The sequence below is a fragment of the Emydura macquarii genome, unplaced genomic scaffold, assembly GCF_026122565.2.
Source record: "Emydura macquarii macquarii isolate MOO-44397 ecotype Brisbane River unplaced genomic scaffold, CSIRO-AGI_Emac_v2 contig_201, whole genome shotgun sequence".
Classification (NCBI taxonomy): Eukaryota; Metazoa; Chordata; order Testudines; family Chelidae; genus Emydura; species Emydura macquarii.
In genome coordinates, this window is record NW_027130338.1 from 423,269 (window position 1) to 449,929 (window position 26,661).

General features: G+C 52.2%; 1 protein-coding gene across 1 annotated transcript in view; it reads left to right on the forward strand.

Annotated features, from left to right (window-relative positions):
- Window positions 1–5,706: 5,706 nt before the first annotated feature.
- TACC1 (transforming acidic coiled-coil containing protein 1) overlaps window positions 5,707–26,661 on the forward strand; it is a 39,734-nt gene continuing 18,779 nt past the window's right edge. The window contains exons 1-4 of the mRNA XM_067545059.1: window positions 5,707–7,228; window positions 8,089–8,204; window positions 19,570–20,704; window positions 21,995–22,030. Coding sequence (XP_067401160.1) covers window positions 7,068–7,228; window positions 8,089–8,204; window positions 19,570–20,704; window positions 21,995–22,030 — 1,448 coding nt within the window. The 5' untranslated portion in view covers window positions 5,707–7,067. The remainder of the gene's footprint in view (window positions 7,229–8,088; window positions 8,205–19,569; window positions 20,705–21,994; window positions 22,031–26,661) is intronic.

Genomic DNA, 26,661 nt, shown 5'->3' on the forward strand with positions numbered 1-26,661 from the left:
TAAAGGCCATGTTTATTGACTTGCTTTTAATAACTGATTCTGCTATGATAAGGTAACCATTTTAAAACAGAAAACAAATCCTGATGATAAAGACAGTGAACATACACAAAATACAGCCTGTTCCTGTTTGTTCTGTGACACCCCAGCACACTTTTGGACACTGTAAAGTAAAAATATCATCACCCAATTTTTTTAATTGAATGTTTTGAATTTATTGTGATTGGATGATTTCTAGTTATAGACAGACACTTTATCTAGTGTGTCTCAGATCCTGTGTGCGCCATTACCTGCTGTGTCCTGAGTGATACACCTTTGGCCATGTGTTGCTCCTCTGTTCTTTCAGGTCTGTATCTGAACTGGCAAGCCATTATTGGAACCAAGCACCGGTCTGGCAGCAGAGTCCAAATCTGGTTGGCAGCTGCCTAAGAACTGAGTTGAGGGGTCTCACCTCAGCAGCTGTCATAAACCTACTGAACACCACCGGCAGCACACTTACCCTTGGCAGTGTCCGCTGTGGAGACGCCCGGGCTCAGCTGTGGGTCCTTTCAGCTCACAACTGAGCTGAATGGCAGAGCCGTTGGAGGAAGCCAGTCTGGTGAATGTGCCAGTGCTGGCAGCTCCCCCACCAACAACCCTCCCAGACCAAAGCAGTGCTGATTTCCTTTTGTCAGCATTTAAATGGCAGCAGCTCAACCATGGCCCCATGTCCGGTCTCAGTTTGACTGCGTGGTACCCAAATCCCCTGCACCTACTGGGAAAATGGGAGACTTTTATTCCCCATTATCCACAGATAACAGCATCGCCGTAGCAGCGGCTGTGCTGGCATCTGGCCTGCAGGTGGGGTTGGGCTGGGACTCGGATGTAGTGTTCAGTATCCCGCAGGAGTTGAGAAATCCTGAGAGTTACAAAAATAAGTAAATAAAAGGTTGGGTTCTGTTTGTTTACCTCCTGCTGCTGGAGCCAAGAGGAGTCCTCTTTTCAGGTTTTTCTCTGCAACCCGGAAGCTAGAAACTTACTGTATCTTTTAAAGGGAAGCTGAGAGTCTTGTGAATTCAGGAGCTGGGGCTGCTAGAAAAACACAATCCCAGGAGACTTGTGAGAGCTGGCAACACTGCAGATGGTGAAAGTCCCTTCTCAGGATTTTGTGAAACAGCAGCACAAGGTTTGCGGCTTCTTGGCCATGCTCCCATCCCCAGAGAGCTTCACGCTGTGTGCTTTGAGGGGCAACCATGTTAGGGCTATACAGTTGTTTATTGGTAATAAAGTGTATCCTAGAAACAGGAGTTTCTGCAATTGCCAATTTGCCATTCATTCAACGGAGCAGAACTGCTTCTTCAGTAAGGGCTACCCTTGGCCCTCCAGGTTTACAGGGCTGGGCTCACAGGCTGCACAATGCAGCAAAGTTGGGAGTGCAGCAGAGACTCTGTTGTGAGACACTAGCTCCTGGCCAGGGAGCAGAGGCCATTGGAGACATGGTATCACTGTGATTATCATTTTACTATCCTGCACAGTGTGTTCATAGGCCGCCCGCTGCAGGAGGATTTGAGGAATCCAAAGCTCTGGGTCCTGATTTTGGAGTGTGGGGCTGTGCGGGTGGGAACTGGCCGTAGGGCTGGTATATGTGGGCAAATCACCGCAGTGTAAGGAAGGGGGTGTCGAGCCACTGGAGAAGCTCTTATGCCCTCACTGTCCCTGATTCCTCACAAGGAACAAAAGGGAGTGTGGGCATCACCCGAGAACCAGAGATCACCCAATGAAATTAATAGGCAGCAGGCTTAAAGCAAACATAAGGAAGTACTTCTTCACACAACGCACAATCAACCTGTGGGACATAGTAACAGACAGGACGAGAAATTTACCATCTACCGCTAATAAAATCACATTGTTAACATCGAACAAGATATAGGTAGATACAGACAAATCTAATCAGTCTCGTAATTCTCTAACAATACCAGTCCACATTTCAAAGCTCAGGCTGTCTAATGTGACTTTGTTAGCTCTTTTAAGGAATGGCCCTAATGACCATTTACATACTTGTCTTAGAGGTTGAATTTGGGTCATTTTAGCCTGCTAGTCGCTTAACCCTTTCTGGCTCCGTGTCACAGCCTTCCTCTGCAGCATGGCGCACAGGTTAAACTGGTGTAAATGGTGGATTGTTGGCAACTTGAAGTCTTTAAATCGGGATTTGAGGACTACAGTAACTCAGCTACAGGCTATGGGTCCATTTACAGGAGTGGGTGGGCAAGGTTCTGTGGCCTGCAATGTGCAGGAGGTCAGACTAGAAGAATATGAAGGTCCCTTCTGACCTTAGAGTCTATGACCCGCCACTGCAAGGGAAAGCAGAGACCTCCTTCTTCACGCTCCGTTTCTCGGCTTCTCTGCTCTGAGCGTAGTGGAATGCGGAGCTGTATTGTACGGCTAAGCCACGAGGTGGGGCTGTGTGTAAAATGCCTCATTTAAACTAACCTCAGTTTAAAAACAGAAAAGTTGTGGACAGCTTGGAGAAAGTCCAGAGCAGAGCAACAAAACTAAGAGGTTTAGAAAACGTGACCTGTGAAGAAAGGTTGAAGGAACTGAACGTGTTTAGTCTAGAGACGAGACGGCTGGGGGGGGATATGATGGTCTTCAAATATGTTTAAAAAAAAAAAAAAAAAGTTACTGAAAGGACAGCAATCAGTTGTTCTCCGTGTGCACCGGGGGTAGGACAAGAAGTCACTGGCCTGGTTTGCAGCAAAGGGGATTTAGGTTCGATATCAGGGAAACCTTTCTAACTCGAAGGACCGTTCAGCTCTGGAACAGGCGTCCGGGGAGGCTGTGGAATCCCTCTCCTTGGAGGTTTTTAAGGACACACTGGACAGCCCCTTGTCAGGGGTGGTCAAAGTTCAGTTGGTCATGCCTCAGCGCAGGGGACTGGACTCGATGGCTTCTCAAGATCCCTTCCAGCCTTGTGTTTCTATAAAAACAGAGACACTTTTCCTGTTAGAAAAGCCAGAGCAAGGTACAAATTAGAGCTGATTTCTGCCTCTTTTGGTACGTGCAGCTGCTGTCACAGAACAAGAGAGTCTCACGCTGCATTGTCCAGTCTCCACTTCCTTCCTTAAAGCAGCTGGAACAGAGCTGACATGAAAGCTGCAAAAGCAGCGATCAACAGGAACGCACGAGGCAGGAGGATCCTGCAGATGTGTTCACAAGGGGAAGGAGAGGCTTGTGTCATGGAGCAGGTTAATAAAGTCCCTAGTGACAATCCAGGGGAGACAGCCTGGCTGGTGATGAGACATTGAAACTTTGCACCCCTGAATGACTGGTCCCGATCCAATGAAATTCATCCCAGTCTCAATGCTGCTTGCAGCCAGTTGGTGGACACAGTCCTGCTCCATCAGCAGCCCCCACCATGATCACTGCAGAGATCAGGCTGGCCTGGCATGGTGATACCTTCTGGCCTGCACATCTGTGCGTGAAGAACTGGAAGTAAGCAGTGCTTCTGTTGGCAGCCTTAGCAGAGGGGCTAATGACTGACTGGCCATGGAGACCATTTCCCGCCCACTTGCAATGACTGGATCCTTCTAGGTGAGGGTGGAGCAGTGTGAAGGAAGCTGTTTTGCTGATGCCCATCAGGACAGATTTGCTCTCCACGGCACTCGGGCTGTCGCCTTTCTCATTTGCAAAATGCATAAGGGGAAATTGCATTTTGCTTATTTAATTGGAGCCGTGATGCTGTGTTGGGTTTTTACACACCACCCACTGTAGAGCTAGGTGAGCAGGCTGAGACTGGGCAGAGAACGTTGAGGTGCGGGGCTTCCGCCCAGAAATACTGCTGTCCGGGTCGGTCCGTGAAATACTTAGGCGTTTCTGCCTGCTTTAAAGCTGACACCAAAAGATAGCCGTGCAGACACCATGGGGTCGCAGCAGTCTTGTAATTACATCTTCAGTGACTGGACTGCACAGGGCACCTGCGGGGGCAGTGGAGCTCGGAGTTCTGAATGTGAAAGGAAGGAATAAATAAGAGAGTTGTTCTAACATCGGTTGTCGAAGCAATGCGCTGGGTGAGGAGGCTGTGAACAGACAGCCAGGGAGCCCACCTTTAAATAGGTGGATTGTAAACCTCCCTGGAGCTTTGCAGCTTTGTGGAAACAGCCTCTGATCTTTCTACTTTTCATTTAAAGATAATAATAAAGCTAGATGGGAGGAGAGTCGCTTGTTTGCAGGAACAGCCAGCTCAGAGTGACCGAGCAGAATCTTCTGCCCTGCGTTGCATGGGGCTCTGCTCCATCGCTGAGGCCTGCAGGAAACTTCCAGGCTCATTCTCACATAAGAACAGAAGGCTCGGGTGCAGTCTGAGGGCAGTGCTGCCCTCTGCTCTTAGCCCTGAAGATCTTCCCTCTGTGGGGCTCAGACTCTGGAGCAGGGCAGGGCAGACGCTGGAGTCTCGGGTGGTGTGATGGGGGAGGCAAGGACGGCTCAGTGTGCTTCTGAGGAGTGGGGAGCTCCAGATGGAGGCACGCTCCTTCTAATGCTGCCCAGGTGTTTGTACAGCGCCTAGCACAGTGGGGCCCTAATCCAGCAGGCATTAACTGTTACAGTTAATAATCACTGATGCTGCTAAATGGTCAGGCTGCAAACTGGCTGTGTCCCCTCGGATCTCCTCATGTGCTGAAGGTACATGGCAAAACCAGGTTTCCCCCCAGCTGTGTGATCTCTCAGTCGGGCATCGCTCTGTCTGGGTTGGGTTTTTTTCATAAAGCATCTTCTTAGTTGTTTATCCTCAATAAATGGCAAGTGGAAGCTGACTCTGCTTTTAAACCACTCCTGGTATCTTCCTGGCCTCCAGCACTGCATGTAAAAAGCTTGTCCACCTGCCTGACGTCTTTTACAGTGCCGCCGAGGCGTTACAGTTTGGTTTCACCACCCCCATCCTCCCTCTTCTGTGAATGGAAGGAGGCTCCTTTCTTGGCAGGACAGATTGTGCAGCCTTCACAATAGAAGGATGCTGCTAATTTCCTCCTCCTGATTGGCTCACGTGTCTCTGATCCCTGTACAACAAGTGGAGGTTTATAGAAATTTGCTGATCCAGATACTTCCTCTTTGCAGCAGAGATGGACTTGTGTTCCTACTGCCGACAGCCCGGCCATCTTGTGCTACTTCATCATTCGCGCTGTCATTTTTCTCCACAGAGCTCCTGGCAAAACCCGAGTTGCCACGTGCTGTTTTTAAATGCAGCAATGCAATCGCACTAGCTAGGTCTGTGGGGAAAGAGTGATTCAGGCAGTGGATGGCGGGGAGCACGCTCCTAGGCAGCAGCCTCGTGTTCTCTTTGGCACATCACATGAGGTGCAGGGCATGCTGTGGAGCTACCCTGACTCTCACCCACTGAGGATCTATAGTTCTGCTGCTGCCCAGAGGTGGTTAAAATGCCGGTCGAGTCTCAAAAAAAATGACGAGGTCCCAAATTGGAGCAAGACGTGCAGCCCCCATGGGCTCTGCCAGGCCCAGAGTCGTGTGCTGCCCGTGGGGTGGGAACACTGCAGAAGGTGGGCGTGGGAACTCCTGTCGGGGAGCGTGGTCTCCCCACGGCCAGCCGTGCTGTTGGTCCACCACGTCTGTGGGTCTGGATAGAGGAGGAAACTCCCTTGCCCACGAGTGCACCACGTTTGCTGGTGTGTGTGGTGGTGATGATTGGTGGCAGGGCTCTGTCGGCTCCTCGAGTCCCTCCTGTGGCATCATGGCGGGGTACGTACACTGCCCGGGGCTGAGTCACCTCTGACCTGTGCTGGTGGCGGCGGCTGGCCTGAGTGCGAGAAGCATTCCCCTCTTGGGACCAGTTCTCCTCTGCCTTTGCAAAGTCATTCGCCACCATTGCAATGTGGGGGGCAAAATGCTACCCGGTCTGAACAATCGCGTCTCTCCCCCCCAGCACGTTAGCCAGCCTCCCCAAGCCTGTAGCGGTGCCCCCAGCGGGCAGCGCCCACGTGAATGGCTCTGAGAAGCAGCCCCTCAGGCCGCGCACACGCCACAGGGTGCAAAGTGAGCCGGGAAGCTCAGCTGCTTCCCCCTCGCCCATCAGAGAGGCAGAGGATCTGATGCTTGACCAGTCAGCCACCTTGCTTCAGCAACACCTGCTTGAGCGAGAAGGTGAGAGAAGCCCCAGCGAAAGCAGCCGGAGGAAAGGGGAGGGAGGATGTGAAAGTTCATCTCAACAGAGCATGACAAAATCCAAGCTACAAAATCACTGCATGCAGCACCTTCCCTAACACTGCCGTTTGCCTCCCGGGGGCAGGAGATAAATAGAGCAAACAGGAGAGGAGCATGAGGTTCCTTGAAGGGCACTGGGGGGCTCGGTTTGCAGCTATAATTTATCTGGGAAAAGCTTGGGTAGGAAGGAGATGGGTGCTATGGAGAGAGGGAGGATAACACAATGTGACAGAATCAAAGGCAGTGAATACTCACTCCCAGAGCGGATGCTCCGTTGCTATGGCATGGGGGGGAGTTACTCTGAATTCTCCTCTCTCTCTGCCTGGCGTTTTTAACTTCGCAAGCCTCGTCTGCTCCCTTCTCCACACAAGTCAGTCACCACCCATCTGCAGGCAGCAGGGGAAATAAGCTTCCAGCGTGACAAGGCTGGGGCCCCAGGGACAGGCATCCTCCCTGCCAGTGAGAGTAGTACGGTCCGAGGGGGAGGCTCTTTGGAGAATGTACAGTATGTTATCTGGCAGCCAGCTGATTCCGGCGTCCAGGGGCTCAGATGGAGCGACCGAGGTGGTGGAGCTGGCCCTGCTGACTAGGGTTCATGCAGAGCCTTGGAGATCTGGGAGAAACGGTTTCTTCCTGCTGCTGCTGTTTTGAAGTGAAAGTCACCGCAGCCGTTTGAGTGTAGGCGACAGAGCTGTGCCGTGCATCTGGAAGAGCCTCTGCAGGCAGCCTGCCCGAGAGGAAGCTGCCGAGAGCACGGATCTGATGGTTCACATTTAACCACATCCGTGCCTCACTAGAAATATTTACAGGCGTTTGTCACCGGTTCCCTCCATTTTGAAAAGAAGCCCCGGGCAGCCAGAGCTGGGAAAGCTGCTCCCATGGCGTTTAGCCCCTGGCAGATCCTCTCCCCGGTCCAGTGGGCCAAGTGGACGTGGTCTGCTGTGCGAGGAGGGGGTGCTGGTGATGGTGAGGATGGTGGGGTAGAGCGAGAGAGAGAGGACGACGACTCGCAGGCAGAGACCAAATCACTGAGTTTCAGGCAAGTATGCAGCATCCCTGCTTTGCTAGGACTTGGCATGTGAACTTGTTACAGACCCATTCGGCTCCAGCACGTGGGGTGGCATTCATAGCACGATGCGTCCTTCCAGGGACAAAATGCTCTGAGGTGGCTGTGGGAAATCTCATGCACTGCATCCTCCAAAGAGCCTGGCTTTTCAGTGTAGTGAGTGTTCAGCATTTGCATCTGCCTTTGCTAATTCTGCCCTTCCCTTCCGCTCCCTAGACACAGTGTGGCGTTCGCAGGGTCTGTGGAACCTGCACTCCGGTCTGTCCCGTGGGTTTCAGGCCCCGTTATCCCACTGAGCTGCAGCGATCGCAGGGGAAGGGAGTTGTGGCAGAGCAGTTCTGCAGGCTCCAGAAGCTGCTGTGAAATGATGCTCTCTGGTCTCGTCGTGGTAATGCTAGCAGGCCCAGCCCAGCTAGTGCTTTCAAGGAAGGAGCTGCAGCCAGAAATGCCATGTCCCGTGGGTCAGTGACCCATGCGGAGATAGCCGGTGCACGTTTTCACATAAAAACAATCCGTGCGAAAGGCACCGAGGCGTAATGGTGCTGTGTGACTAATCTCTGAAAGGTGGGCGTCCAGGGCAGGTGGGCAGAAGGGAAGTTTCAAGGGGAATTGACAGTAACATGGTTTCACCTCTCCTACCTTTTCCATTCACTCGTGTGGTGTGTTGAGAATGAATCTGTCACAGCCCCGGGATGTCAGCTGCAGATCAGTTGATTTGCTGTTTGACCTGGGAGCTGGAATCCAGTCTGGGTGGATATTTAGGGAATGTATGTAAAACATTTCAGAGCGGGCCTTGAAAGTGGTAATTCTTCATTCTTTCCCCTCCTTGGCAGCTCGGACTCTGAAAGCAATTTTGAGACGCCTGAAGCAGAAACCCCCGTGCGGTCACCTGTAAAGGAATTCTGTGACCCATCGCTGGGATTGGACGTGGCAGAGGCCAGGACCCAAGGTAAAGAGATGCCATGCATCTTCCGATTTCATTTCAGTCTGCTTTGCATGCAGAAAACAGGGTGGGAGCTGGGGAGGGGAAGCTGTTTTCTTGAATAAGGCTGGTCACGCGTTTGCAGTTCATGGCCTGGGTAGTTTAAATGCAGATGCTCTGAGCTATGTACCTGCTGCAGGGGCCATTTTAAGTTGAGTGGAATGTTGATTTATTGAAGAGTTTTGAGGAGGCCAAGGGTTGCACTGACCTTTGACAGCCCGTTCGATTCCCCCATCTCATGCCCTGGTGGTGTGCAATTACAGTCAGGCTGTTTTGCAATACCTGGTCACACCCACCCGCTACTCCCTGGAGAAGAGATGAAGGGCAAGCGGGTATGTGGCAAGACGGTGAAGATGTCTATAGATCCGGTTTTGTGAGTTACCCAGAGGGGCTGAGGCTTTTCCCAGTGGCACAGCGAAGAGCACAGCATGCAGCCAGAAGTTGCTCCGTCTGGCTGAAGGGAGCAAAGGATATTTTCAGACTGTTTTCTTTTTCTAAATGCCCCCCCGACCCCCCCAATTCCTCCTGAAAACCCTGCTTGGGTAACTAGTGTCTCTGCTGGCTCTGGGAGTCACGTGACAGCCCAGCTGACTGGTGGGTGCCTTAGCGCTCGCAGGCCCTTTGCTGTTTGCGATGGCACAGCTCTGCCTTCTTTCACAGCAGCTGATGTGATGTTTAGGGCCTCAGCCCTTCCTCATTGCCGTCTGCAGCTGAGATTCGGTTGCGTGGGTAAAAGGGATTTTTATAGTCGTGGTGGCACAGTGCCGAGATGAACAGGAATTGAGCTCTGGACCCTTGGACTGATGGAGTCACAAGTTAAATGGATCTGGGAGGCCTCACTCTAGTTGCCCTTGGCCATTTGTCCAGGTCACAGAACCACAGCTGGACAATCTGGCGTGATAGCCCATGCATTTTCAGCCCAGGTCTAGAATAACAGTGAAGTCTGAAGTGTGTGGACAGAGCTGGGGTGGGGCTGGGGCAAGCAGCACTGAAGCCGAAGGGGCTTCTAGAGGCTAGCATAGAGGGGCATTGGCAGGGCGGTCCAAGGACTCTCCCGCGGTGCGGATGGGAATTGCGGCTAAAACTCTCTGCAGAAATAGATGGCAGACTCCACTGCTCTAACAGGAAACCCTAGATTGTAAAGAGTAACAGCCACGTTAGTTCTGAATCCCAGGAATCCTCTCTGAATTTACCTCTCTTCAAATGCTCGCCCTAAAAGGGGTTGCGATCTGCACACCTCTCTCGTGCGCTCGCTGGTTTGAATCGTTTCAGTTCTTCGCGGTACGGTCACTGTTCAAATTTGAAACTTGAAATCTCTGATCCTCCTGGTTAAAGAAACAGCCAGCGAGAGCCGCGGAGAAGCCAAGGTTCTCGTGTCTCAAGGGCTGCTATCAACCAGGACCCCAGGATGCCGTTAGTTATACCCTGTATCTCCCACCCACCGCCTCCCTTCACCACGCTTGGTTCTAGCCAGACCTCTTAGCCCTTCCCATTGCCAAGTGCCTAACTCCCTTCCAGCCTTTTTAAGTGGAAATCAAGGTTAATGCCCCCAGGAGGCTTAGTGCAGTTGTCACATTTCATGTCTACCTCTGCTGCTTGTTGCGATGTGGTGCCTTTGTAAACAGGGTTAAAGGCTGTCAGGGAGACTGCCCCACATGGAGGCCGTGTGTAGGAGGGCAGTGCAGTGCCTGTGGGGGAGAGGATAGCTGGGGACAGGGAGTGCGCTGGGACCAGCCATTCTCACTCTCCATGAGCACGCAGTGCTGACGTGCTGACCTGGTCTAGATCTGCCCTCCCTCGCCCAGCAGGGACTCATTGCCCTGGCGTTTAGCTCACAGGCTTTTGCTGAATGCTCAGTCTGCTTGTGCTGGGTTTGCCATTTACCTCCCCCGGGCTGCAGCGGCTGACCTTGGTCCATTAGGCGGCTCTTTCAGCCAGTGGAGCGCTGTGACTGTTGGAAGCCTTCTAGCCTCTGACTGCAGAGCTGAAGGGTTGGATGAACCCTCTGCTCCAGCCCACCATCAGGCCCCAGAACCTGGCAGTCCCACGCGGATGCAGCAGCCCAGAGATCCTGCTGCCAGGCCTTTTCCAAAGTCTGCCCATCCACCGTTAGTGACCCTGCTCTCCTGTGACTCTAATGCTAGTCCAGCGCCACGCACGGCGCAAAATCCGGGGGGGCTGAAGTAGGCTGGCAGCAGGGGCTGTTGGTTTGGCTCAGTGGAACAGTGTGCACGGGGAGGCCAAGGGCTGGCGGCACAGTCCTTCCTTCTTTAGCAAAGCCAGCGGTTACTCACTTCGTAGGGTGATGCTCTGGGAGCAGAGGGGGGATTCCTCGGGGATTCTCCTGGCAGGGTTTCTGATCCTCTCAGACTCCTGCTCAAGGCGGCCCGCAGCACAAGGTCCCAGGGAGAGACTAAACATTTTAAATGTCTCCGAGAACTGCATTTTGCAGCTGACTTTCCTGGGAAGCGCTATTCCTGAAAGCCACTGCCTGGGCCAGAATTGGGCGTGCAGATGAACTGGCTCCTCATGGTCTCCCAGACAAAGGCTGCAGTGTTCCTGGCTGCACTGCCGTGCATGGGGTTGGGGCTGCTGACAACGCAGGGGACCCAGTAGCGCTGTCTAGGAAGCGCTGTATTTATGCTCTAGTTCACCGACAGCTGAATGGCAGGGGCGAGCTGCATCTCCGTGCTGCTGGTAAACAGGAAGAGTTTTGCCACTGCGTCCTTGATTCGTGGGTGTTGCGTGGCAGATTCTGTGGGTGGGACGTAGCCCCAAGGTCTTGTTGGAAGGTCACCTGAGAAGAGCAGCTCCCAGTGTACGTCCCTGTCTGTGTCTTCTGGTCCGTGACAGTTTCACACTAGCAGACACATCGCCAGGGCAGGATGCTGGGGAACCGATATGGGGCAAATGTAACCCCCGTTGGCTGCCCCCTGCGCCTCCCTCGCGCTCTAGGGGAAGTTGCTGCATTTAAAAAACACAAGCTTTACTAGGATACGCAAACCCAACTCCAGCCACATCCCCCTTCGAGTGACTGGGGCTGGGGAGCGAGGCGGGAAGGGGAGCTGCCCACAGGCGTGAGGGGTGGTGTGGCAGCTGTCACCCTCTCTCCGGATAAGCTCTTAGAAACACAGCCTGTGTTTGGGAGGCGCCATCCATTGCCCTCCAGCCACGTTTCTGTGATGCCCCGGGCTCTTTGAAATGATGGAGTGAGGCCACTCGTGATGTGGATACTGTGCTCAGAAGGCTTTCTGGGATGTAAGGCTGCTGGACCTTGGCTAATGCGTACATTAAACCCACCTCATAACAATGCGTCTTGGTTCCCCGGGAGGCTGGGAGAGCAGCGTACTTAGCACAGTCTGCGTGTGAGCCGCCTGTTGTTCAAGAGCTGCGGTAGCTGCCATAGATACAGTAATCAGGAGTCAACCCCAGTTTAATGACTGCTTGTCAGTGTTTAATAACAGGGATCGGGGCAGGGAGATCAGGGCACCCCAGAGTGTTTGGGACGTGGCTGCTGCCCATAGCTATGTTACTCCATGTCGAGCACAGTGCTAGAAGCTGCACGCACAGATGTGTCACCACCTTTCCCAGTGCTCCGGTGGGTCAGTGGGAATAGAAGCTCATTTTCTGTGATACGATCAGTATTTAGAAAAAAATAGGTTATGAAACCTGGAAGGGCAAAAGCACTGAACAGGGGGAGGCCTGTTGTTACATAGACAATCGAAGTAGGGATAGATAGATTACACCTGCTGTGTCCAAGGCAGAAATACAGAACGTCCCATTCATCCGTCAGGCAAGGCCAGTGCGCTGATTCTCTCTTCCCAAACAAAATCTTCTTAACTCTTTCTGTTACCCTCCCAGACTACAGAGACCATAATTCTACCCTCCTCTCTGGAAAGACACCGCCTCCGTCTCTCCTGCGGGAGTTATTTTTCACAAGGAATTAAGCAAAAGCAATCAATACTGATCTGTCCTTGGTTGTAGCAGCTCTCACCAGCCTTCTCTTCTGTCACCCGTGATTCAGGCTCATGTTATGTGTATTAACAGCATTACCACTTGTTGGTGAGTAAAGCGCCGTTCACAAGTATCCTAATACTTAACAGCAAAATAGACTTAAAAGAGACCGGGGTCTGTTAAACAACAGTGGAAAAACCAGCTGAGAAAAGTCTGTCTTTAAAAGCGTGAGCTGAGTGTGCAGTTCAGATCTCCTGGGCGTGGTCGGCGTCTGAGCCCTGTCAAAGAAGAGGGATGTGTGACATATGGAGAACACCAGGAAGGAGTCAAATGTGAAGGCTATAGATAGTAAAGGGGCTGTTCTCCTAGGCCCTTTGGCATGCAGGGTTGTGGGGAAACATGACTGGTTCGTTTGCCTGGAATGTGTGTCATCCAAAGGGAGCAAGGGCTTTGCAGCCAGTGGCCGCTGCCAGATTTTATTGACTCATTTGGAAATGGCCGAGGAGAGGAGGGTTGGGCTGTGCTCGGGTTAGTGGTTCCTAGACGAGGGAGTACCGATGGTGTACGTGTGCACTAGGCGTCCATCGCTGCAGAGCGCTCTACGTACGTTGTGTTCACCAGTTCCCTCCTGCAACACACAAACCAATTGCCCTGACAGGACCAGAACCGTTGCCTCCTAGGCATGTGCACCGCATTCACCACCCCCACAGCTGATCCTTTGCCTCCGTGTTTCTCAGCGGCCGGTCCACAGACCGGTGCTGGTCCTTGAGATCTCTCTGACACGGTTTAGGAAGGCAGCAAGCCAGTCCCTGCTACCCAACAAGTTGAGAAAAGCTGCTTGACGTAATGCTTGACAGTTTTCTATCACTTTCCATCCGGAGGGGCTCAGAATGCTTTGCCAAACTCCAGCGCGTTAAGCCTCAGTGCCCCCGGGAGCTAGGAGAGTATCGGGGGCCCCGTTTTGCAGGTGGTGAGGCTGAGGGTCGGAGAGTGGAAGTGAATTGCCAGAGATCACGGAGGAAGTCAGCGGCAGAGCTGGAGATGAGCCCAGTTCTCCCCAGGCAAGCACCTTGTGCAGTCAGTTACACCGGTGCAGCTCCGGCATTCTGCAACCAGTTTGCAAGGTGCAGGGCAGTGGGGGGTCTGGCCCCACCTCTCCTGGATGTCAGCTCTGTGCCTCAATCCCAAGTGCAGCCTTTCCTCCTAGCCGTGGGGCTGGCTGCCACCCGCTATCAGGAGTGCAAAGCAGAATAAGAAGATTCCTCTTGCCTTGTACGGTGCGAGTGACCGGGCCTGCCATGGATTCCTGTCCCCGGAGAATGACTGCCTGCCTGCACAGCCCGTTTCCACGCCGGGGCCAAGCGTTCCCCCCTGCAGGGCCTGCGCACGCCTCCGAAGTGCTGTGCAGAAGAGGTAGGGCCGGGTGCCATTTTCATGTTAAACGGAGCCAGCCGAGGTGTCGGTAGGAAGAGCTGCCCCAAAGGAGACGTGTTCTAGCCGCGTTCAGCGGCTCCGCGTGCGCTGCTGCCTGGCTCCTGTCGGGAGCAGCCCGAGAGCCGTAGCATTGTTTCCTTCTGCTGTCGCCCTTTGGTGGAGTTAAATGCAGACCGGTGTTAACGCAAGCAGGCTGGCCGAGCGGCCGGGCTCTGAGGAGCATCGGCTGAGTCTACCGCACTTCGGCTCTTCCGCCAGGCACGCGTGAGAGTCGGGGGAGCTTTCAGACGCGTTCTCCGCATCCTGTGCAATTGTTCCTGGAGGAAGTGCCACTGGCGGGAGAGTGCGCTGGAGTGCGCGGCAAGGCAGGGAGGAGCAGCCAGTGCCAGGTTGGGTGAGAGGACCCTGTGGGCGGGTTGGCCGCAGGGAAGGAGGATCAGGCTGCAGGGAAGTTGTATGGGACACACTTGCTAGCAAAGCCGAAGCGCTGCCTTTGAGGGGTTTGCGCGAGGGTTGACTTGGCCCAGTTTGCATAGCCAGGGCCCAAGTGTCGGGAGACTGGTTTTTTATTCTCCCTCCCGCTGAAGTCAGTGGAAGCAGAATGGAGACACGGGCTGGGGCTGGGAGCGTAGCAGCCGGCTGCCTTGCACTGAGCAGCGCCTGGGTGAGGCCTGCTGCTGGGCTTTGTTGTTGGAACATCTTCTAATTTCAAGGTCCTTTAGACTAACCCTGGCTGAGTCTCTGCGGAGGGGGTGCTGTGGCCAGGAACTGGCTACCCAGGAATCTGAACTATGCAGCCAACACCCTGCTCAGTGCTAAGCTGCACAAGGGGACGTGCTATGGAGAATGGCCTCTCCGCTGCTCCTGTCAGCAAAACGCTTCATTCCATTCGGGAGATAATGTTGCTGCCTGAGAAGGGGCATTTGCCTGCTCCCTTTCCTTGCGCGGTGCTGTTACCCATCCCTGCCTCCTCCAGACCAGCAGAGATCTTCGGGGGCGGGGGGAAGCCAGCACGCCCTGGGGCGCCTTGGGTGGGCCTAGGACCCTGAAGGGGAGGGGGCTGTGTGGGAAAAGCAATGGGGTGTAAGATAGTCTTATCACATAACCAGCACAGAGCCTCAGACACAGCTTGAAGAGGAGCGGCAGAGTGAGAGTCCGAGGGGCTGGGAGAGCGGGCAAGTTCTGACGGGCCAGAACCGGACTGTGCCTTCGCAGGTTTCACGGAGCTAGGGGGTGTTTACTGTGTGGAGCCCGCCAATACCCACTGTCCCCTGCCGGGTATTAATAACCTAGCCAGACCGCTGGGTCGGAATCCAGGATTATCTCCCAGGTGGTGTTGCAGGCGCGTGCTGGGAATGTGAAGATGGGATGTTCTGTTGCAGAGATAAGGAGGCTCTTTGTTGCCCCACTGGCTTTTGTATGTTACCCTGACGCTTTCCGATCAGTGCCCCAGCCCCAGCCCTGTGTTCCCTGTTGCCCTGAGGGTGCTGGGACTCTGACACCAGCCCTGCCTTTGTTTGTTTGTTTGTTTCTGCAGTTGTTGAGATTTGAGTGACCAGGATCTCTCACCTCTGGCACATCCCATCAAGTTAAAACCAGTACTCGCCAGGGATCAGTATTACCACTAGCCTCTCAGGTAGTCCCCCTGTTTCCAGTATAACCCAGCTCGCGCACCCACCCACATCCTCAGGGGAAAGGTGGGCTCTGCCACAGCCGGCAGGTCTGGGGTCTGGCTGGCATCAGGAGGGAGGTGCCTTCCCCGAAGATGGAGTTCCCCAGCGTTCATTGTGAGGGAGCCCCAGTCAGGCTCCGCATCCAAACTCAAGATGATCGAAAGCACAGTGTCATTGGGACCCAGCTCCCAAACCCGTGTGCGGCTCTCACACAGGAGTGTGGGTCACAGCAGAGCTTAGAGGTGGTGACCTTCCCTGAGATGGAGTAGCTTGTTCTTTTAATTACTCAAGGTAGATGGAGTTAGACTGATTGTAGGCTTATGCCTGTCAGCTCATTGGATACAAGGAGAATCCACTGCCCAGGAGTGGAAATTGTGACTGCCCCCCTTTAATTTTAGGGTCAGATTCTCCCTTAGGAACAGGTATTACAGCAATAATCTGAAAGGCTGCATCGTACAACAGGCACAGGAAAGCACCGCGAACTCGGTTAACAAGGGTTATCCGGTTAACAAGTGGGAGAAAGACCCTCCGCAGTGCTGGCTTGAAGAGCTACCATCACGGGTGCAGAAAGATCGTCTGTTGGGGTTGTGTTTGGTAATATGTTTCACAAGGGCAGGAAGGTAATTTCTAGCGAGGACATTCCCTCTGCAGCCTGGGGATGCAGACAGCCCTTCATGCTTCATTTCCATGGCTTTTAGCATATTGAGGATCAATTATGCAAATCAGAAGCCACCAACTGAGTAAGGTTTGGCTCAGCATCCTGGATTAGTGCAGGAATGTGGATGTTTATCTGCTCCCTGTTTCCCTTCCTTTGCTGATCCATAGCGTACTCAGTAAATATGGAACAGTAACAAGTTCCCTTTGGTAGACAGAGTCTCCTTACCAAGGTGAGTGCTTTGGTGTTTAGCAGGCCAGAGTGGCTCAGCCATGACAGCTGGCTGTTGTACCTACTGTAATGCAAATCCCCCTTGTGAAAGGGTGTTAACATTGGCATTATTTCAAAGGTAATGCAGCGCTGTACCACTTGCACTGGCGTGTAAGAGACGGAATCCCAGGCCAGTGTACTAGCTGTGGAAAAGGGGCTTCATGGGGCTGGCACTGCATCTTGAAGTCTCCTGTGCTATAACGAGTGGCCAGATTTTCAAACAAACTCGGTGCACACAGCCAAGGACAGATTTCAGAGGCACCCAAGACATTTACCACAGGCAGTACAGTGGGAGCTGAGCGCTTAAAACTGTGGCTCCAATTATGGGTGCTGAGTAGTGGAAAATCTGGAAATATGCCCCTTACCAAAATGCAAGAGGCATTCAGAAGAGTTGAGGATGGGCTTTCATTCCTGCAGGCATTTCCCCTCCCTGCTCCCTCCTTGCCAGCCAGCACACAGCTGAGTGTACAGCTCCTTCTGCATCTAGATGCTTGATGGCTGTTGTTTTCAAGATGGGTCAGCAGATAAGGATCCCCTGAAAGAGAAGAAAAGCTTAAAAAGTAAAGGATTTAGGAAGACGAACAGAGGGAAGTGCAGTAGTTGTGGCAAGCAGTGATTAAGTCGCGTGGGTCAGGATCCGTGATTAAGGCTCTGGAATAGCATAGCGTTGAGCATGATCTGAACACATAGACAGGATTTCTGCACAGGGGTCTAGCTGCCTTGAGAATGTGATTAGGCAACATCCCAGGGAAGGGGGGGGGGGGGGGGTCGTCTTAGAGAAAATCTCAGAGATATTCCTGGGTTGTCTGTGAGCGAAATACATTATTTTGGAACACACCCTCTGTTTTCTTAACAGACCCTGCTTTCTGTATTTTTTTTCATACACGTCTGCTTTCACTGCACTGTGGCTTCTCGCATTAATACATCTTGCTGACCTGAGCCATGCATTTTGTTTAAATGAAAGAGAGTGGGTCTCATGGGGCTTCTAGAACTAGAGCAGCCGTTTAAAATATTAACAGGAGAACCTACTGACTGGTCATGTTTCTCCTTTGCTGATTCAGACACACACTGTATTTTATTCTTTGCAAAAACTGTCTTCAGATAATTGCCTTCACCAGTACCTGACTTGTGAGGATACTGCCCTGTGTTCTGAGATCACAGCCGGTTTCCATGAAGGTGATGATCGGGAAGATAGAGAATCCTTCGACGGGAAATGGGAGCATAAAATAAATGGCAGCATGTGAAAGGTTAAGATAATTCAGCTTTGTCTGGCTTCCTTGTTTGGATCAGCCCTTCAGAAGGGGGACGCACTCACCACACTGATGTCGGGAGCGTTATGCAACAGGCGTGCTCTTTAGTGGCTGATGAGCCCCCAAGTGGTTGCTGTGCTTGTCAGGATTAATAAGACTGTTTCTGGAGAGCAAAAGCAGGGATGTCAGAAGCAAGCAGAGCCACGGTCAAACCAGCTCCTGCACCTCGGGGCTCAGCATACGAGTCCTCAGGAAACCTTTCGACACTTACTGTGCATCTGATCCAGCCACCCTGAGTCGTGCACGTGCGCTCTTACCTGAACAAGCATCCCTCTTGTTGGTGTCCTTGGGAGTGATGGGGGCGAACTCAGGCAGGGGAGTTGCGTAGCACAGTAAGGGATGTGTAATGGTTGCATGGCTGGAGATCAGAGACCTACAGATGAAGGGATTTTCCTTGGTTCGCATCATGTTCAGCGCTTCCCTGTAAGTTCGCAGGATACTTTGAACAGCAGCTCTAGAGCTGAGAGAGGACTGGGAGCCGTGGGAGCTGTTAAAGTTTGGACCATCAACTCAAGGGTTCAGTCTGCCTGCTGTGAACAGTGCCTTCACCTGCAGGAATGCTGAAATGAGGCAAGGCAGGGCAGGTAAAATATCTTTTCTTGGACCAACCTCTGTTGGTGGGAGAGACAAGCTTTTGAGCTCACACAGAGCTCTTCCTCAGGTCTGGGAGAAAACTTACGCAGAGCCTCACAGCTGAATATCGTGGGACTGACCCGGCACGGAAGTCACACCATGCTTTCGGAGCGGCCCCTGTGGGCCAAGCATGCACTGCAAACACAGCAGCTTGTTGATGTTACAGGCTTTAGGGTGCGCTCTTTCCCCTGATTTTTTTTGCCTGAAATCTGCGTTCACCCAACAAAGTCTGCCTTAGAGGAGAGCCACTAGGCCCCTTCTACACCACAGCCTCTGTCGGCAAAATGACGTCTCTCAGGAGTATGAATATTCCGCCCTCCTGAGCGACGTACGTTTCACGGACATGGGCGCTTGTGAGCATGGTGCTGTCGGTGGGAGAGCTTCTCCCGCCAGCGTAGCTTCTGCTGCTCATGGGGATAGTTCTTTTATGCCGGCGGGAGAGCTCTCTCCCGTCAGCATAGAGCATCTTCACCAGAGGCGCTGCAGCGGCGCAGCTGTATCGGTGCAGCTGCAGCGCTGCACGGGTAGACATGGCCCTGGGGTAAATGCAAGTGAGTCCCACAGACTCTGGTGAAGTGGTGCATGGGCTGAGGGCCGCATTGTTCCGTTCCGTACTCCTCTTCCACTGACGGGAGCTTTCCCTCATCGGGATGGGAAGTTAAGAAGTGGGAAAAGGCATGGGGCTCATGAAGTGGCTGCTGGTAGCAGAGTTAACCGGCTGTGTCCAAATGGCAAATTACGTAGCTGCTCCTACTGGTGTTCTTTTGAACAAACCACTTTGTGTGTGTCAAGCGTGGGCCATGGAAGAAGAACAGGGCAGTAGGTGGTAGTTTACTGCAGGACTTGGAAACATTTCCTGGTGCATATTAAAAGTCGTGGCTCCTTTAGACTGATTAGGCTTTTTTACGTCCCATCTCAGGGGGCAATAATGCTTTTTGTTGTTTTTATTCCATATTTGCAATGTAGATTTCATACTTGGGAGTCACAGTCTGCACTGGTTGGTTAGCCCTAGCTAGGGGTTTGGGTTCTCTGCAACCCAGTTGTGTTACCTGTCCAATCAAGTTGCAAAGCGCATCTTTCTTCTTGGGCATTAGGGTAGGACTGGGTCACAGGGAGAGGGCAGTCACGAGACGATGATAGTTTGCTGGTATGGTGGGTAGCTGTGGTCTGTGTGGGCGTTTTCTCAGAGTCTGTACTGTGTGCTTTACATTTCACAGAGCGTTTCTGCAGCTGGGGATAAACTATAATTCTAAAGAGATGGATCTTGGTCTCTAGGAATCCCGGAGCAGCTTTGAGAAGAAGAAAAACTCAGGGCAGCCCAGTCAGCTGATGTCTAGGGGTAGAATATTCTAGAAGGTGATGGAGCCAGGCATGGTTTTAATAGCTGCTTTTATCTGTTTTAGAATTCCATGAAGATGATGAACAGCTGATAGCTGAAGTTCCTGAGCAATACGTACAGCAGAAGCACTCAGAGGATGAGGCGCAATCACCTCTTGTAGTTCTGCAAGCCGACAAGAATTCTAAGGCAGAAACTGACCTCAGACTTGATAAAGATTCATCAGTGGCACAATTTGCACCCGACACTGAGCCGCCTTTGGGTATCTCTTCAGCACTCACAAAAGAAACCGATTCCCCATTGTCAGTAGTGTCTGCTCCAGACCAGACTTTGCCATCCGATGTTCCCGTGGCTGTCCAAGGGCAGGTGATGTCAGAAGAAGACAGGGCTGTCACTCTCCAAGGGTTGGCTGGTGCTGTGCCACAGGCTGAAACGTTTGCTCTGGACTCGGTGCCTAGCAAGAACAAGCTCAAGAAAGTGAAACCATCTTCCCTTAGGAAGAAAGCAGCAGGCGAGGCCCCGGAAAGTGACGCACCTGTCCCCAAATCCTCTTACCAGTTCGATCCTGATGAGTCTGACGAGAACAGAAACCCCTTCGTGATGGGAGGTCCCAAAATACAAAACTCTCCTCCTACTGCTCAGCAAACCTTTGTGGCTTCCAAGAGCGACACGAATGATTCCGGGGTGGAGCTGGCTGAGGAGTCCCGGGGGCAGGCCCTGAAACTGGAGTTTGATTTTACAGATGGGGCGGAGAACGGAGAAGTCAAGAAAGGCCTGCCAAAGAAAATCGGCAGGAAACCTGCCAGCAAACTGACGCCGAAACGACAAAGAGAAGCTGCTAACAAAGCTACGAGTGCTGAAGGCATGGAAAAGGCGCCAGCTGAGGTGCCTCTCCCCAAAGCCCTGTACCAGGTGGATCCCAGTCAGTGGGACCATCCTAATTTCAGTCCGTTGGGCGTCACATCAAACTTGCAGAACTCCCCAACCCTCCCAAAGAGTTCCTATTGTTTTGACCCCAACAACTTTGACTCGGTGGATCCTTTTAAACCCAGCAAGAGCTTAGCCAGCACAGCTGCTGACTCCTGCCCCACGGCTGATAACAATCTCAATGAAATCCTGGAGTCTCAGACCCTGGAAGTGCAGGGCGAGGAGCTGACGATAGGCAAAGCCTCTCCGAAGAAGGCCAAGTCACGCTTGCTAACGTGAGTGATGCTGCGTGCTGGGTTTGCTGCTCTTTGTGCTCTCGGAGGGGTCAGGCAGCCGGAGGGTTGCTTCATGGGATTGCAGCCTGCTTGTTTGTCTCCCAGATGCTTTGGCAGTAATTGCAGTGATGCTGCTATTTCCTGCCACGGTGTTCTCATCCAAGCAAGTTTTGCTGATGAATGAGCTGAAAGATGGACAGCCATGGCAGGCAGCCAGATTCTGCAGGGTCACTCAGTTTTGTCCCAGCCCTGTTTAGCTGCACCCTGTACTTGTGGAAGCTGTATCTTTTTTTCCCTTTCATCCAGCTGTTCTTTGTGAATTGATGGGTTGAGAGAGCCAAATACACTCAGCAATGTTCATGTTAGTCGTAAGGGCCAAGTAGGCTAGTGTCTCAGATCCCAGTCAGTGCTGCATAGCAAGTAACTGGTCTCAGTGGGGCCTGGTTACAAGAATCACCTGAGATCTTGGCATGGTTGAGATTCCAGTATATGAAGTTTAAAATCCCCTGCTGTTAAATGGTTTATTCCAAACACATCCTGACTGTGCGGGTTGGGAAAGAGGGGACTTTCCAAGTGCCTGTGCCATCTCGGTATCTGTGGTTCTGCCAGACAATACAAATGGATGTCTGTTTCATCAGGTTTTTCTGAAACATTTTGCAGGTGTCCTGGAACTTCCTCTTTCATAACTAGGGAAGAGAAGTACGGTTAAACAGACAGACAAGAAACAGGTTAAATGGGGAAGTTTGAGAAGCTCGCAGTTTGTGCCTGAATTGAAATTTAAAATGAAAAAAAGCTACCATTCCGCTCACAGGTTGTCCAGGTGAAATTTTCATGAGGCGGCAAACCTGAGGAATGGATTTTAACTGAGAGAGACTGGGACAAACCTGAATGTACTGGTCTTTCAGCCATCTTTCAGAAATACCTTGCAAGGAATCGAAATAGATGTATGAAACCCCACAGCTCCTCTGTTTGATTCTGAAGTGGTTAAGACTTAGCAGACAATGAAATGTCACTTAAAGTGTCAGTTTCCATCTCTTCTTTTTTTAGAAGCAGAGTAGGCTGTTCCAGGCACCTGGGTCCCTTGGGTTTGCAATTTTTGCTTGAATGTTCACTTCTGCACCAAATAAACACTGAATTTGACCATCTCCTGTCTGCATGCTCTCCTCCCAGAAAGAGAACTGTGCAACTCGTTACATTTATTCAAATGAGAGATAATATCCAGGTCTTTTCACATGCTTTTTTTTCTCCATCTGTTTGTCTCTCTTTCCTGTCTATTATTTGGTGCATCAGGACTACTGAACAAGTGAAATTTCTCTGTTTTCTGTTGTAAGTACTCTTTTGTTTTCTTGATTTGTTTCCAGTGTTTGTTAGCATTCTCCGGCCCCACTTCTCTCCATGGCATGCAGGCTTCTTCCTACCTTTTCAGTTCCGTTGTCTGACCCGTGTTCTCCACCTTACTTCATCAGACAGCTTAGCCATGTGATGGACTGTGTGCAGAGGCATGAGAAAGGGAGATGGCAGTTGTACTGTAGTGCGTCTGGGCTTGCTCCTACGGCATGTCAACTTCCAATGTGTTTCGGTGACGTATAAGTGGGTGAAATCAGTGTGTTGGTTAGGGGGATCGATCCATAAATTGCAGAGAGAAATGTTGTTCTTTTCCTGCAGGTGAGTCTTTCCCCTTCAACAAGGGATGTATTCTTGTTACTATCACTGATTAATACTGGCCCTGTCCAGTGATTGGCAAGGAGAAGGTTAACAGCCTATTTCTGCACTGGGAAGAGTAATGTTCATCATTTGTACTGCAGTAACACCTAGGGCCTAGCCAAGATCAGGGCTCTGTTGTTCTGTGCGCTGCATAGACCTATTGTAACAGACAGTCCCTGCCTCGGAGATTTTACCATCTCAACAGACAGGACAGACAAAGGGCAATAGAAGAAACAGGAAAAAATCAGACACTTGAAGTCCTACAGCAGGTCAGTGGCAGGGTCAGGGATAAGGCCCAGGTTTCCTGCCTGCCAGGCCAGTGCCTGTCTCATTAGTTTAGGGGATCAGGTTAGAACATTAGGCAGCCGTGATGAATTACACCCTCCCCACAGCTGAGCACACTGAGGGTCTCAGCTAGTTAGTTGGCGTTTGGGCCGGGGCTTGCTGGGCGTGGGGAGAGAATCCTGCCTTAGAGGGACTCAAACACTGGCCACAAAAAGCCATTCTGCCGGTTAATTTTGTGTAGTGACGGGTCAGGGGAAGCTTCTGAATTCTTTGTTTATAGCTCTCGCCTTGAGCGACTCCTGTTTGATCGTCACGTTATTTAACAGAGCCTCCAAAACCTGGTTAAGCAGCCAGTTTGACTTAAACATGCCGGGGGGACCTTGTCACTCTCCTGGCCAAGCCTCCCCGGACCTGTCACGAACCCTTAAAGTAGCAAACCAGCGTGTGCCCACCCCAGCATGCAGCTGCAACCTACAGTGACACGCTGGGCCGCTCGGCCTGGCCGTGACAAACCAGCGCACGCCGCACCGCTCTGCATGTGCGCTCAGCCTGGCCGTGACAAACCAGCGCACGCCGCACCGCTCGGCCTGTGCGCTCAGCCTGGCCGTGACAAACCAGCGCATGCTGCACCGCTCTGCATGAGTGTCCCGGCCATAAGTGATCAGGGAAGGAGCGAGTGTTCTGGTAGGAAAGTATTTCCCCCATTGCTGTGTATTCCCTTGTGTTGTCTCTGGCTGAGCTGCACCTCTATTCCCCAGCCTTTTCCATAGTCTGGAGAAGAGCAGCATATATAGCACGACACCAGATTTCTAGGGTCCATTATTCTCCTGGAACAGGTCCATCGTACCCTTGACTGTCTGTCTAAGGTCACCCACAGCCCTCTCGGGAGAGCGGCAGAGAATCTTGTAGGTTATGCGAGTAGATTTAGGGAATTCAGAACCAGCTGGAAGGGCAGACTTAGTTTATTGAAATGATGCCTGTATTGTCTGCTTAGTTCTCAGCTGGGGATACTAGCACACAAAGGGGCAGAGTTACACCGGGTACTGCCCTGAACGGTATTAAACAAACTAAAACTGAACTCAGGTGTTGGCATTTGCCTTCAGACTGAAAACTGCCCAGCTTGTCTGTAGTGGTGTTTTGGGGGGATATTTTTTAATCAGGACGTAAGGCCGGGGGATTTTCCTGTTGTACGTATATTTAGGAATCCATGTAACAGGCATTTTCCTGAGCTGAATACAACTTCCTTGGTTTACTTTGAGTCCTAAATACTGACGCCCCATATGCTGTAGAAACAGGGCATTTCGTGGCCTGCAATTCCTAGTTGTGTAGTCCCGTATCCCCATGGACGCTGGTAGCCTCAGGGTTTGTTTATTCAAAGCCATGGAGGTTATTGGAGCAGGGCACTTTGTATTCCCACTCCAGGATTAGAACAGCAGCAGAAGAGCACAAATATTCCAAGTGGAGAGAAGCAAAACTCAGCTGGCTGGTGGAATGTATGTAATAGCAAGCTACAGCTGAGAGCAGCTTAGCCTGGCTCTTCTCCTCCGCTTGTAGATGGCCGACCAGGGGACCGGGTACTCTGATCAGACTGGCTACCAGTAGTAGGAGAACCCCCTCCCCAGCAAGTCTCATGGTGACCGCACATAAGGAGAGAGTGATCTGCCAAGGCCTGCTGGCCCTGAAATTCAACTGCTTACATTAAAACCTTACGGAGAAAAATGGAGAGGGGTTTTGAGCAGACACAGGCGTAAATGTTAGCTTGCAAATAAGTTTCCCTCATAGACACACCCTGTAATGGATTTCAGTAGGCTCTCTCAGAGCATTAGTGACCCTTGCATGGAGAGTACGCATGATGGAAAATAGGCAGAGGCAAGCAAACGGAACAGGATGATTTGAGCTGGGAGGGGAAGGGTTTAGGGTCTCACTGCAAATCTTTTCATACTTCCCCACTGCAAAATTGCTGGAAAGGAGCACTGAGAGAGCTAGAGGCAATGAGGCTCCTGATAGATGTCTGTAATGGACCCTCACAGGATCGGTCTTAAGCTCACCAAATATTTGTCCTCTGGGGAACCAAAAAGCAAGAACTGGAGCAGGAGATTGCGAACCGAGGTGGTGGGTGAAACTGGACTCCCTGCCAGGATGGTGAAACTTGACTCCCTGTGCTGCGTGAGGCAGAGCAATGCTCTTGTGCATGTTATCCTGCTACAAGGAAGGTGCTGCCTCCACCTCTTCTCACGCCCCAGAGCCTCCTGCCTCCACACCCCTTCCTGCAGGTGCTGATGCATGCTCCAGATCCATGGGACACGGCTAGTCTGTTTTGCCAGATGCCAGAATGAGCCACCCTGCATGCTTGATTGCACAGGTCAGAAAGCCAGTGATATTTTCTGCTGGGTCAGACTCTTGGAGCGCTGTGCCGTCTGCTCGATTTGCTTAACATATTGGTTGAAATGAATCCACGGAGTCCAAGGAAAAGCAGACTCATGGGGCTGGTCTACGGCGTTTTACACACTGAAATGCCCCTCTCGCCGATGTAGTTCCCCCGGTAGGCTGACATCGTGAACCACCCCAACGAGGGGTGTAGGGCTTTTGTCAGCATAGTGAGGGTGACGCAGTGTCGCTGCAGACACTGGTTCCTTACGTCGGCTGTTGGCTGGACCCCCGCTCCCGGATGGCAGTGGAGCTTCCCCTGACTCCCAGTGGGGAACGGAGAGTGGGGGGCAGCTGGGCTCCTGGCAGGGAGCTGCCAGCAGAGTTGACAGACCGGGCCCCTCGTAGGTCAGTGGAGGGGAGTGTGGACATCAGCCACCGCCGTAATTAATGTGGTGGCCGTAAATTGACCTGGCATAGGTTGACTTATCTTTGTAGTGTAGACACGGCCTTAATCCAAGCAAAGCTAGGTACAGGAGCTACACCAAGGATGCAACAGGGCGGGAAAGGGAAGCCAGGCCCCTGTGGGTCCACTTGGGCACTGCACCCCGCGTTCGCCCCACTTGTGATGCAGTTGTTGCTCAGCATTACTGGACACACTGCCACTAAAAGAAGCTACTCGTGCCCCACAAGAGAGCTGGTTCTTTGCAGCTGAGACACATGAGCAGACGGTTTCGTCTGCGTTCCGAGAGAATAGGTGTCCACATCTCAACACCCACCAGCTCGACGGCTGCTAACGGGGCCCCTTGTGGGCAGTGCCAGCAGAGCGGCCAAGGACTCGGTGTGCCATGGAAACGAACTGCCGTCTTCTCCCGTCAAGATCCGTGTGTCGAGGTACATCAGCAGGAAGCTGGCTCTGCCGTTGCCCAGCCTGTGCCTGTTCTCTGGGTGAAGAGAAGTTCTGAGTCCCCAGGCCCAGGGCTGTTGATATTGCTCCCTTCCCAGGCATTGAAATTCACTTTTGAAACAGGACAAATGTAAAGGAAACTCTCGGAGATTTAGCCATTTTCCGCAGACGCAACCAGTGGTCTCGCGAGGAAGACACAGTGCCGATGGGCTCAGCATCAAGATGAAGAGCAGCTGGCTCCAACTCAGCTGATGCTGATGGTAGCAAAAATCCTCTTTTTTCCTCCAAGTGGAAGTTCTAGGAAAGTTCTGCCCCTTCCTCCCTGGCAAGGATTTGGCTACAGTGATCCATCCATTCACCTCGTCAGCCTGGGTGACTGTAACTCGCTGACTCTGGATATGACTGTAGATTGTGCAACCCACAACTCCTCAATGGGCTGGGCTATGGGCTCCCAGTCTGTGTCCAGAGTTAATTCAAGATCATGGCCATTGTGTCAGGACCCGGGTATGCGTACAACCACGTCTCCATCCAGGAGTTACCAGGGACAGTGCAGCTTGCGGAACCCAGGACAAAACACCCCAGAGCTGGAGATGAAGCACTCTTGGTTGCGGGGATCCAGGCATGCAATGAGCCATGAGAAGAGCTCAGAGAAACCCAGAGCTGAACTTTCTTCAGGGCATGCTGCCACCACCAT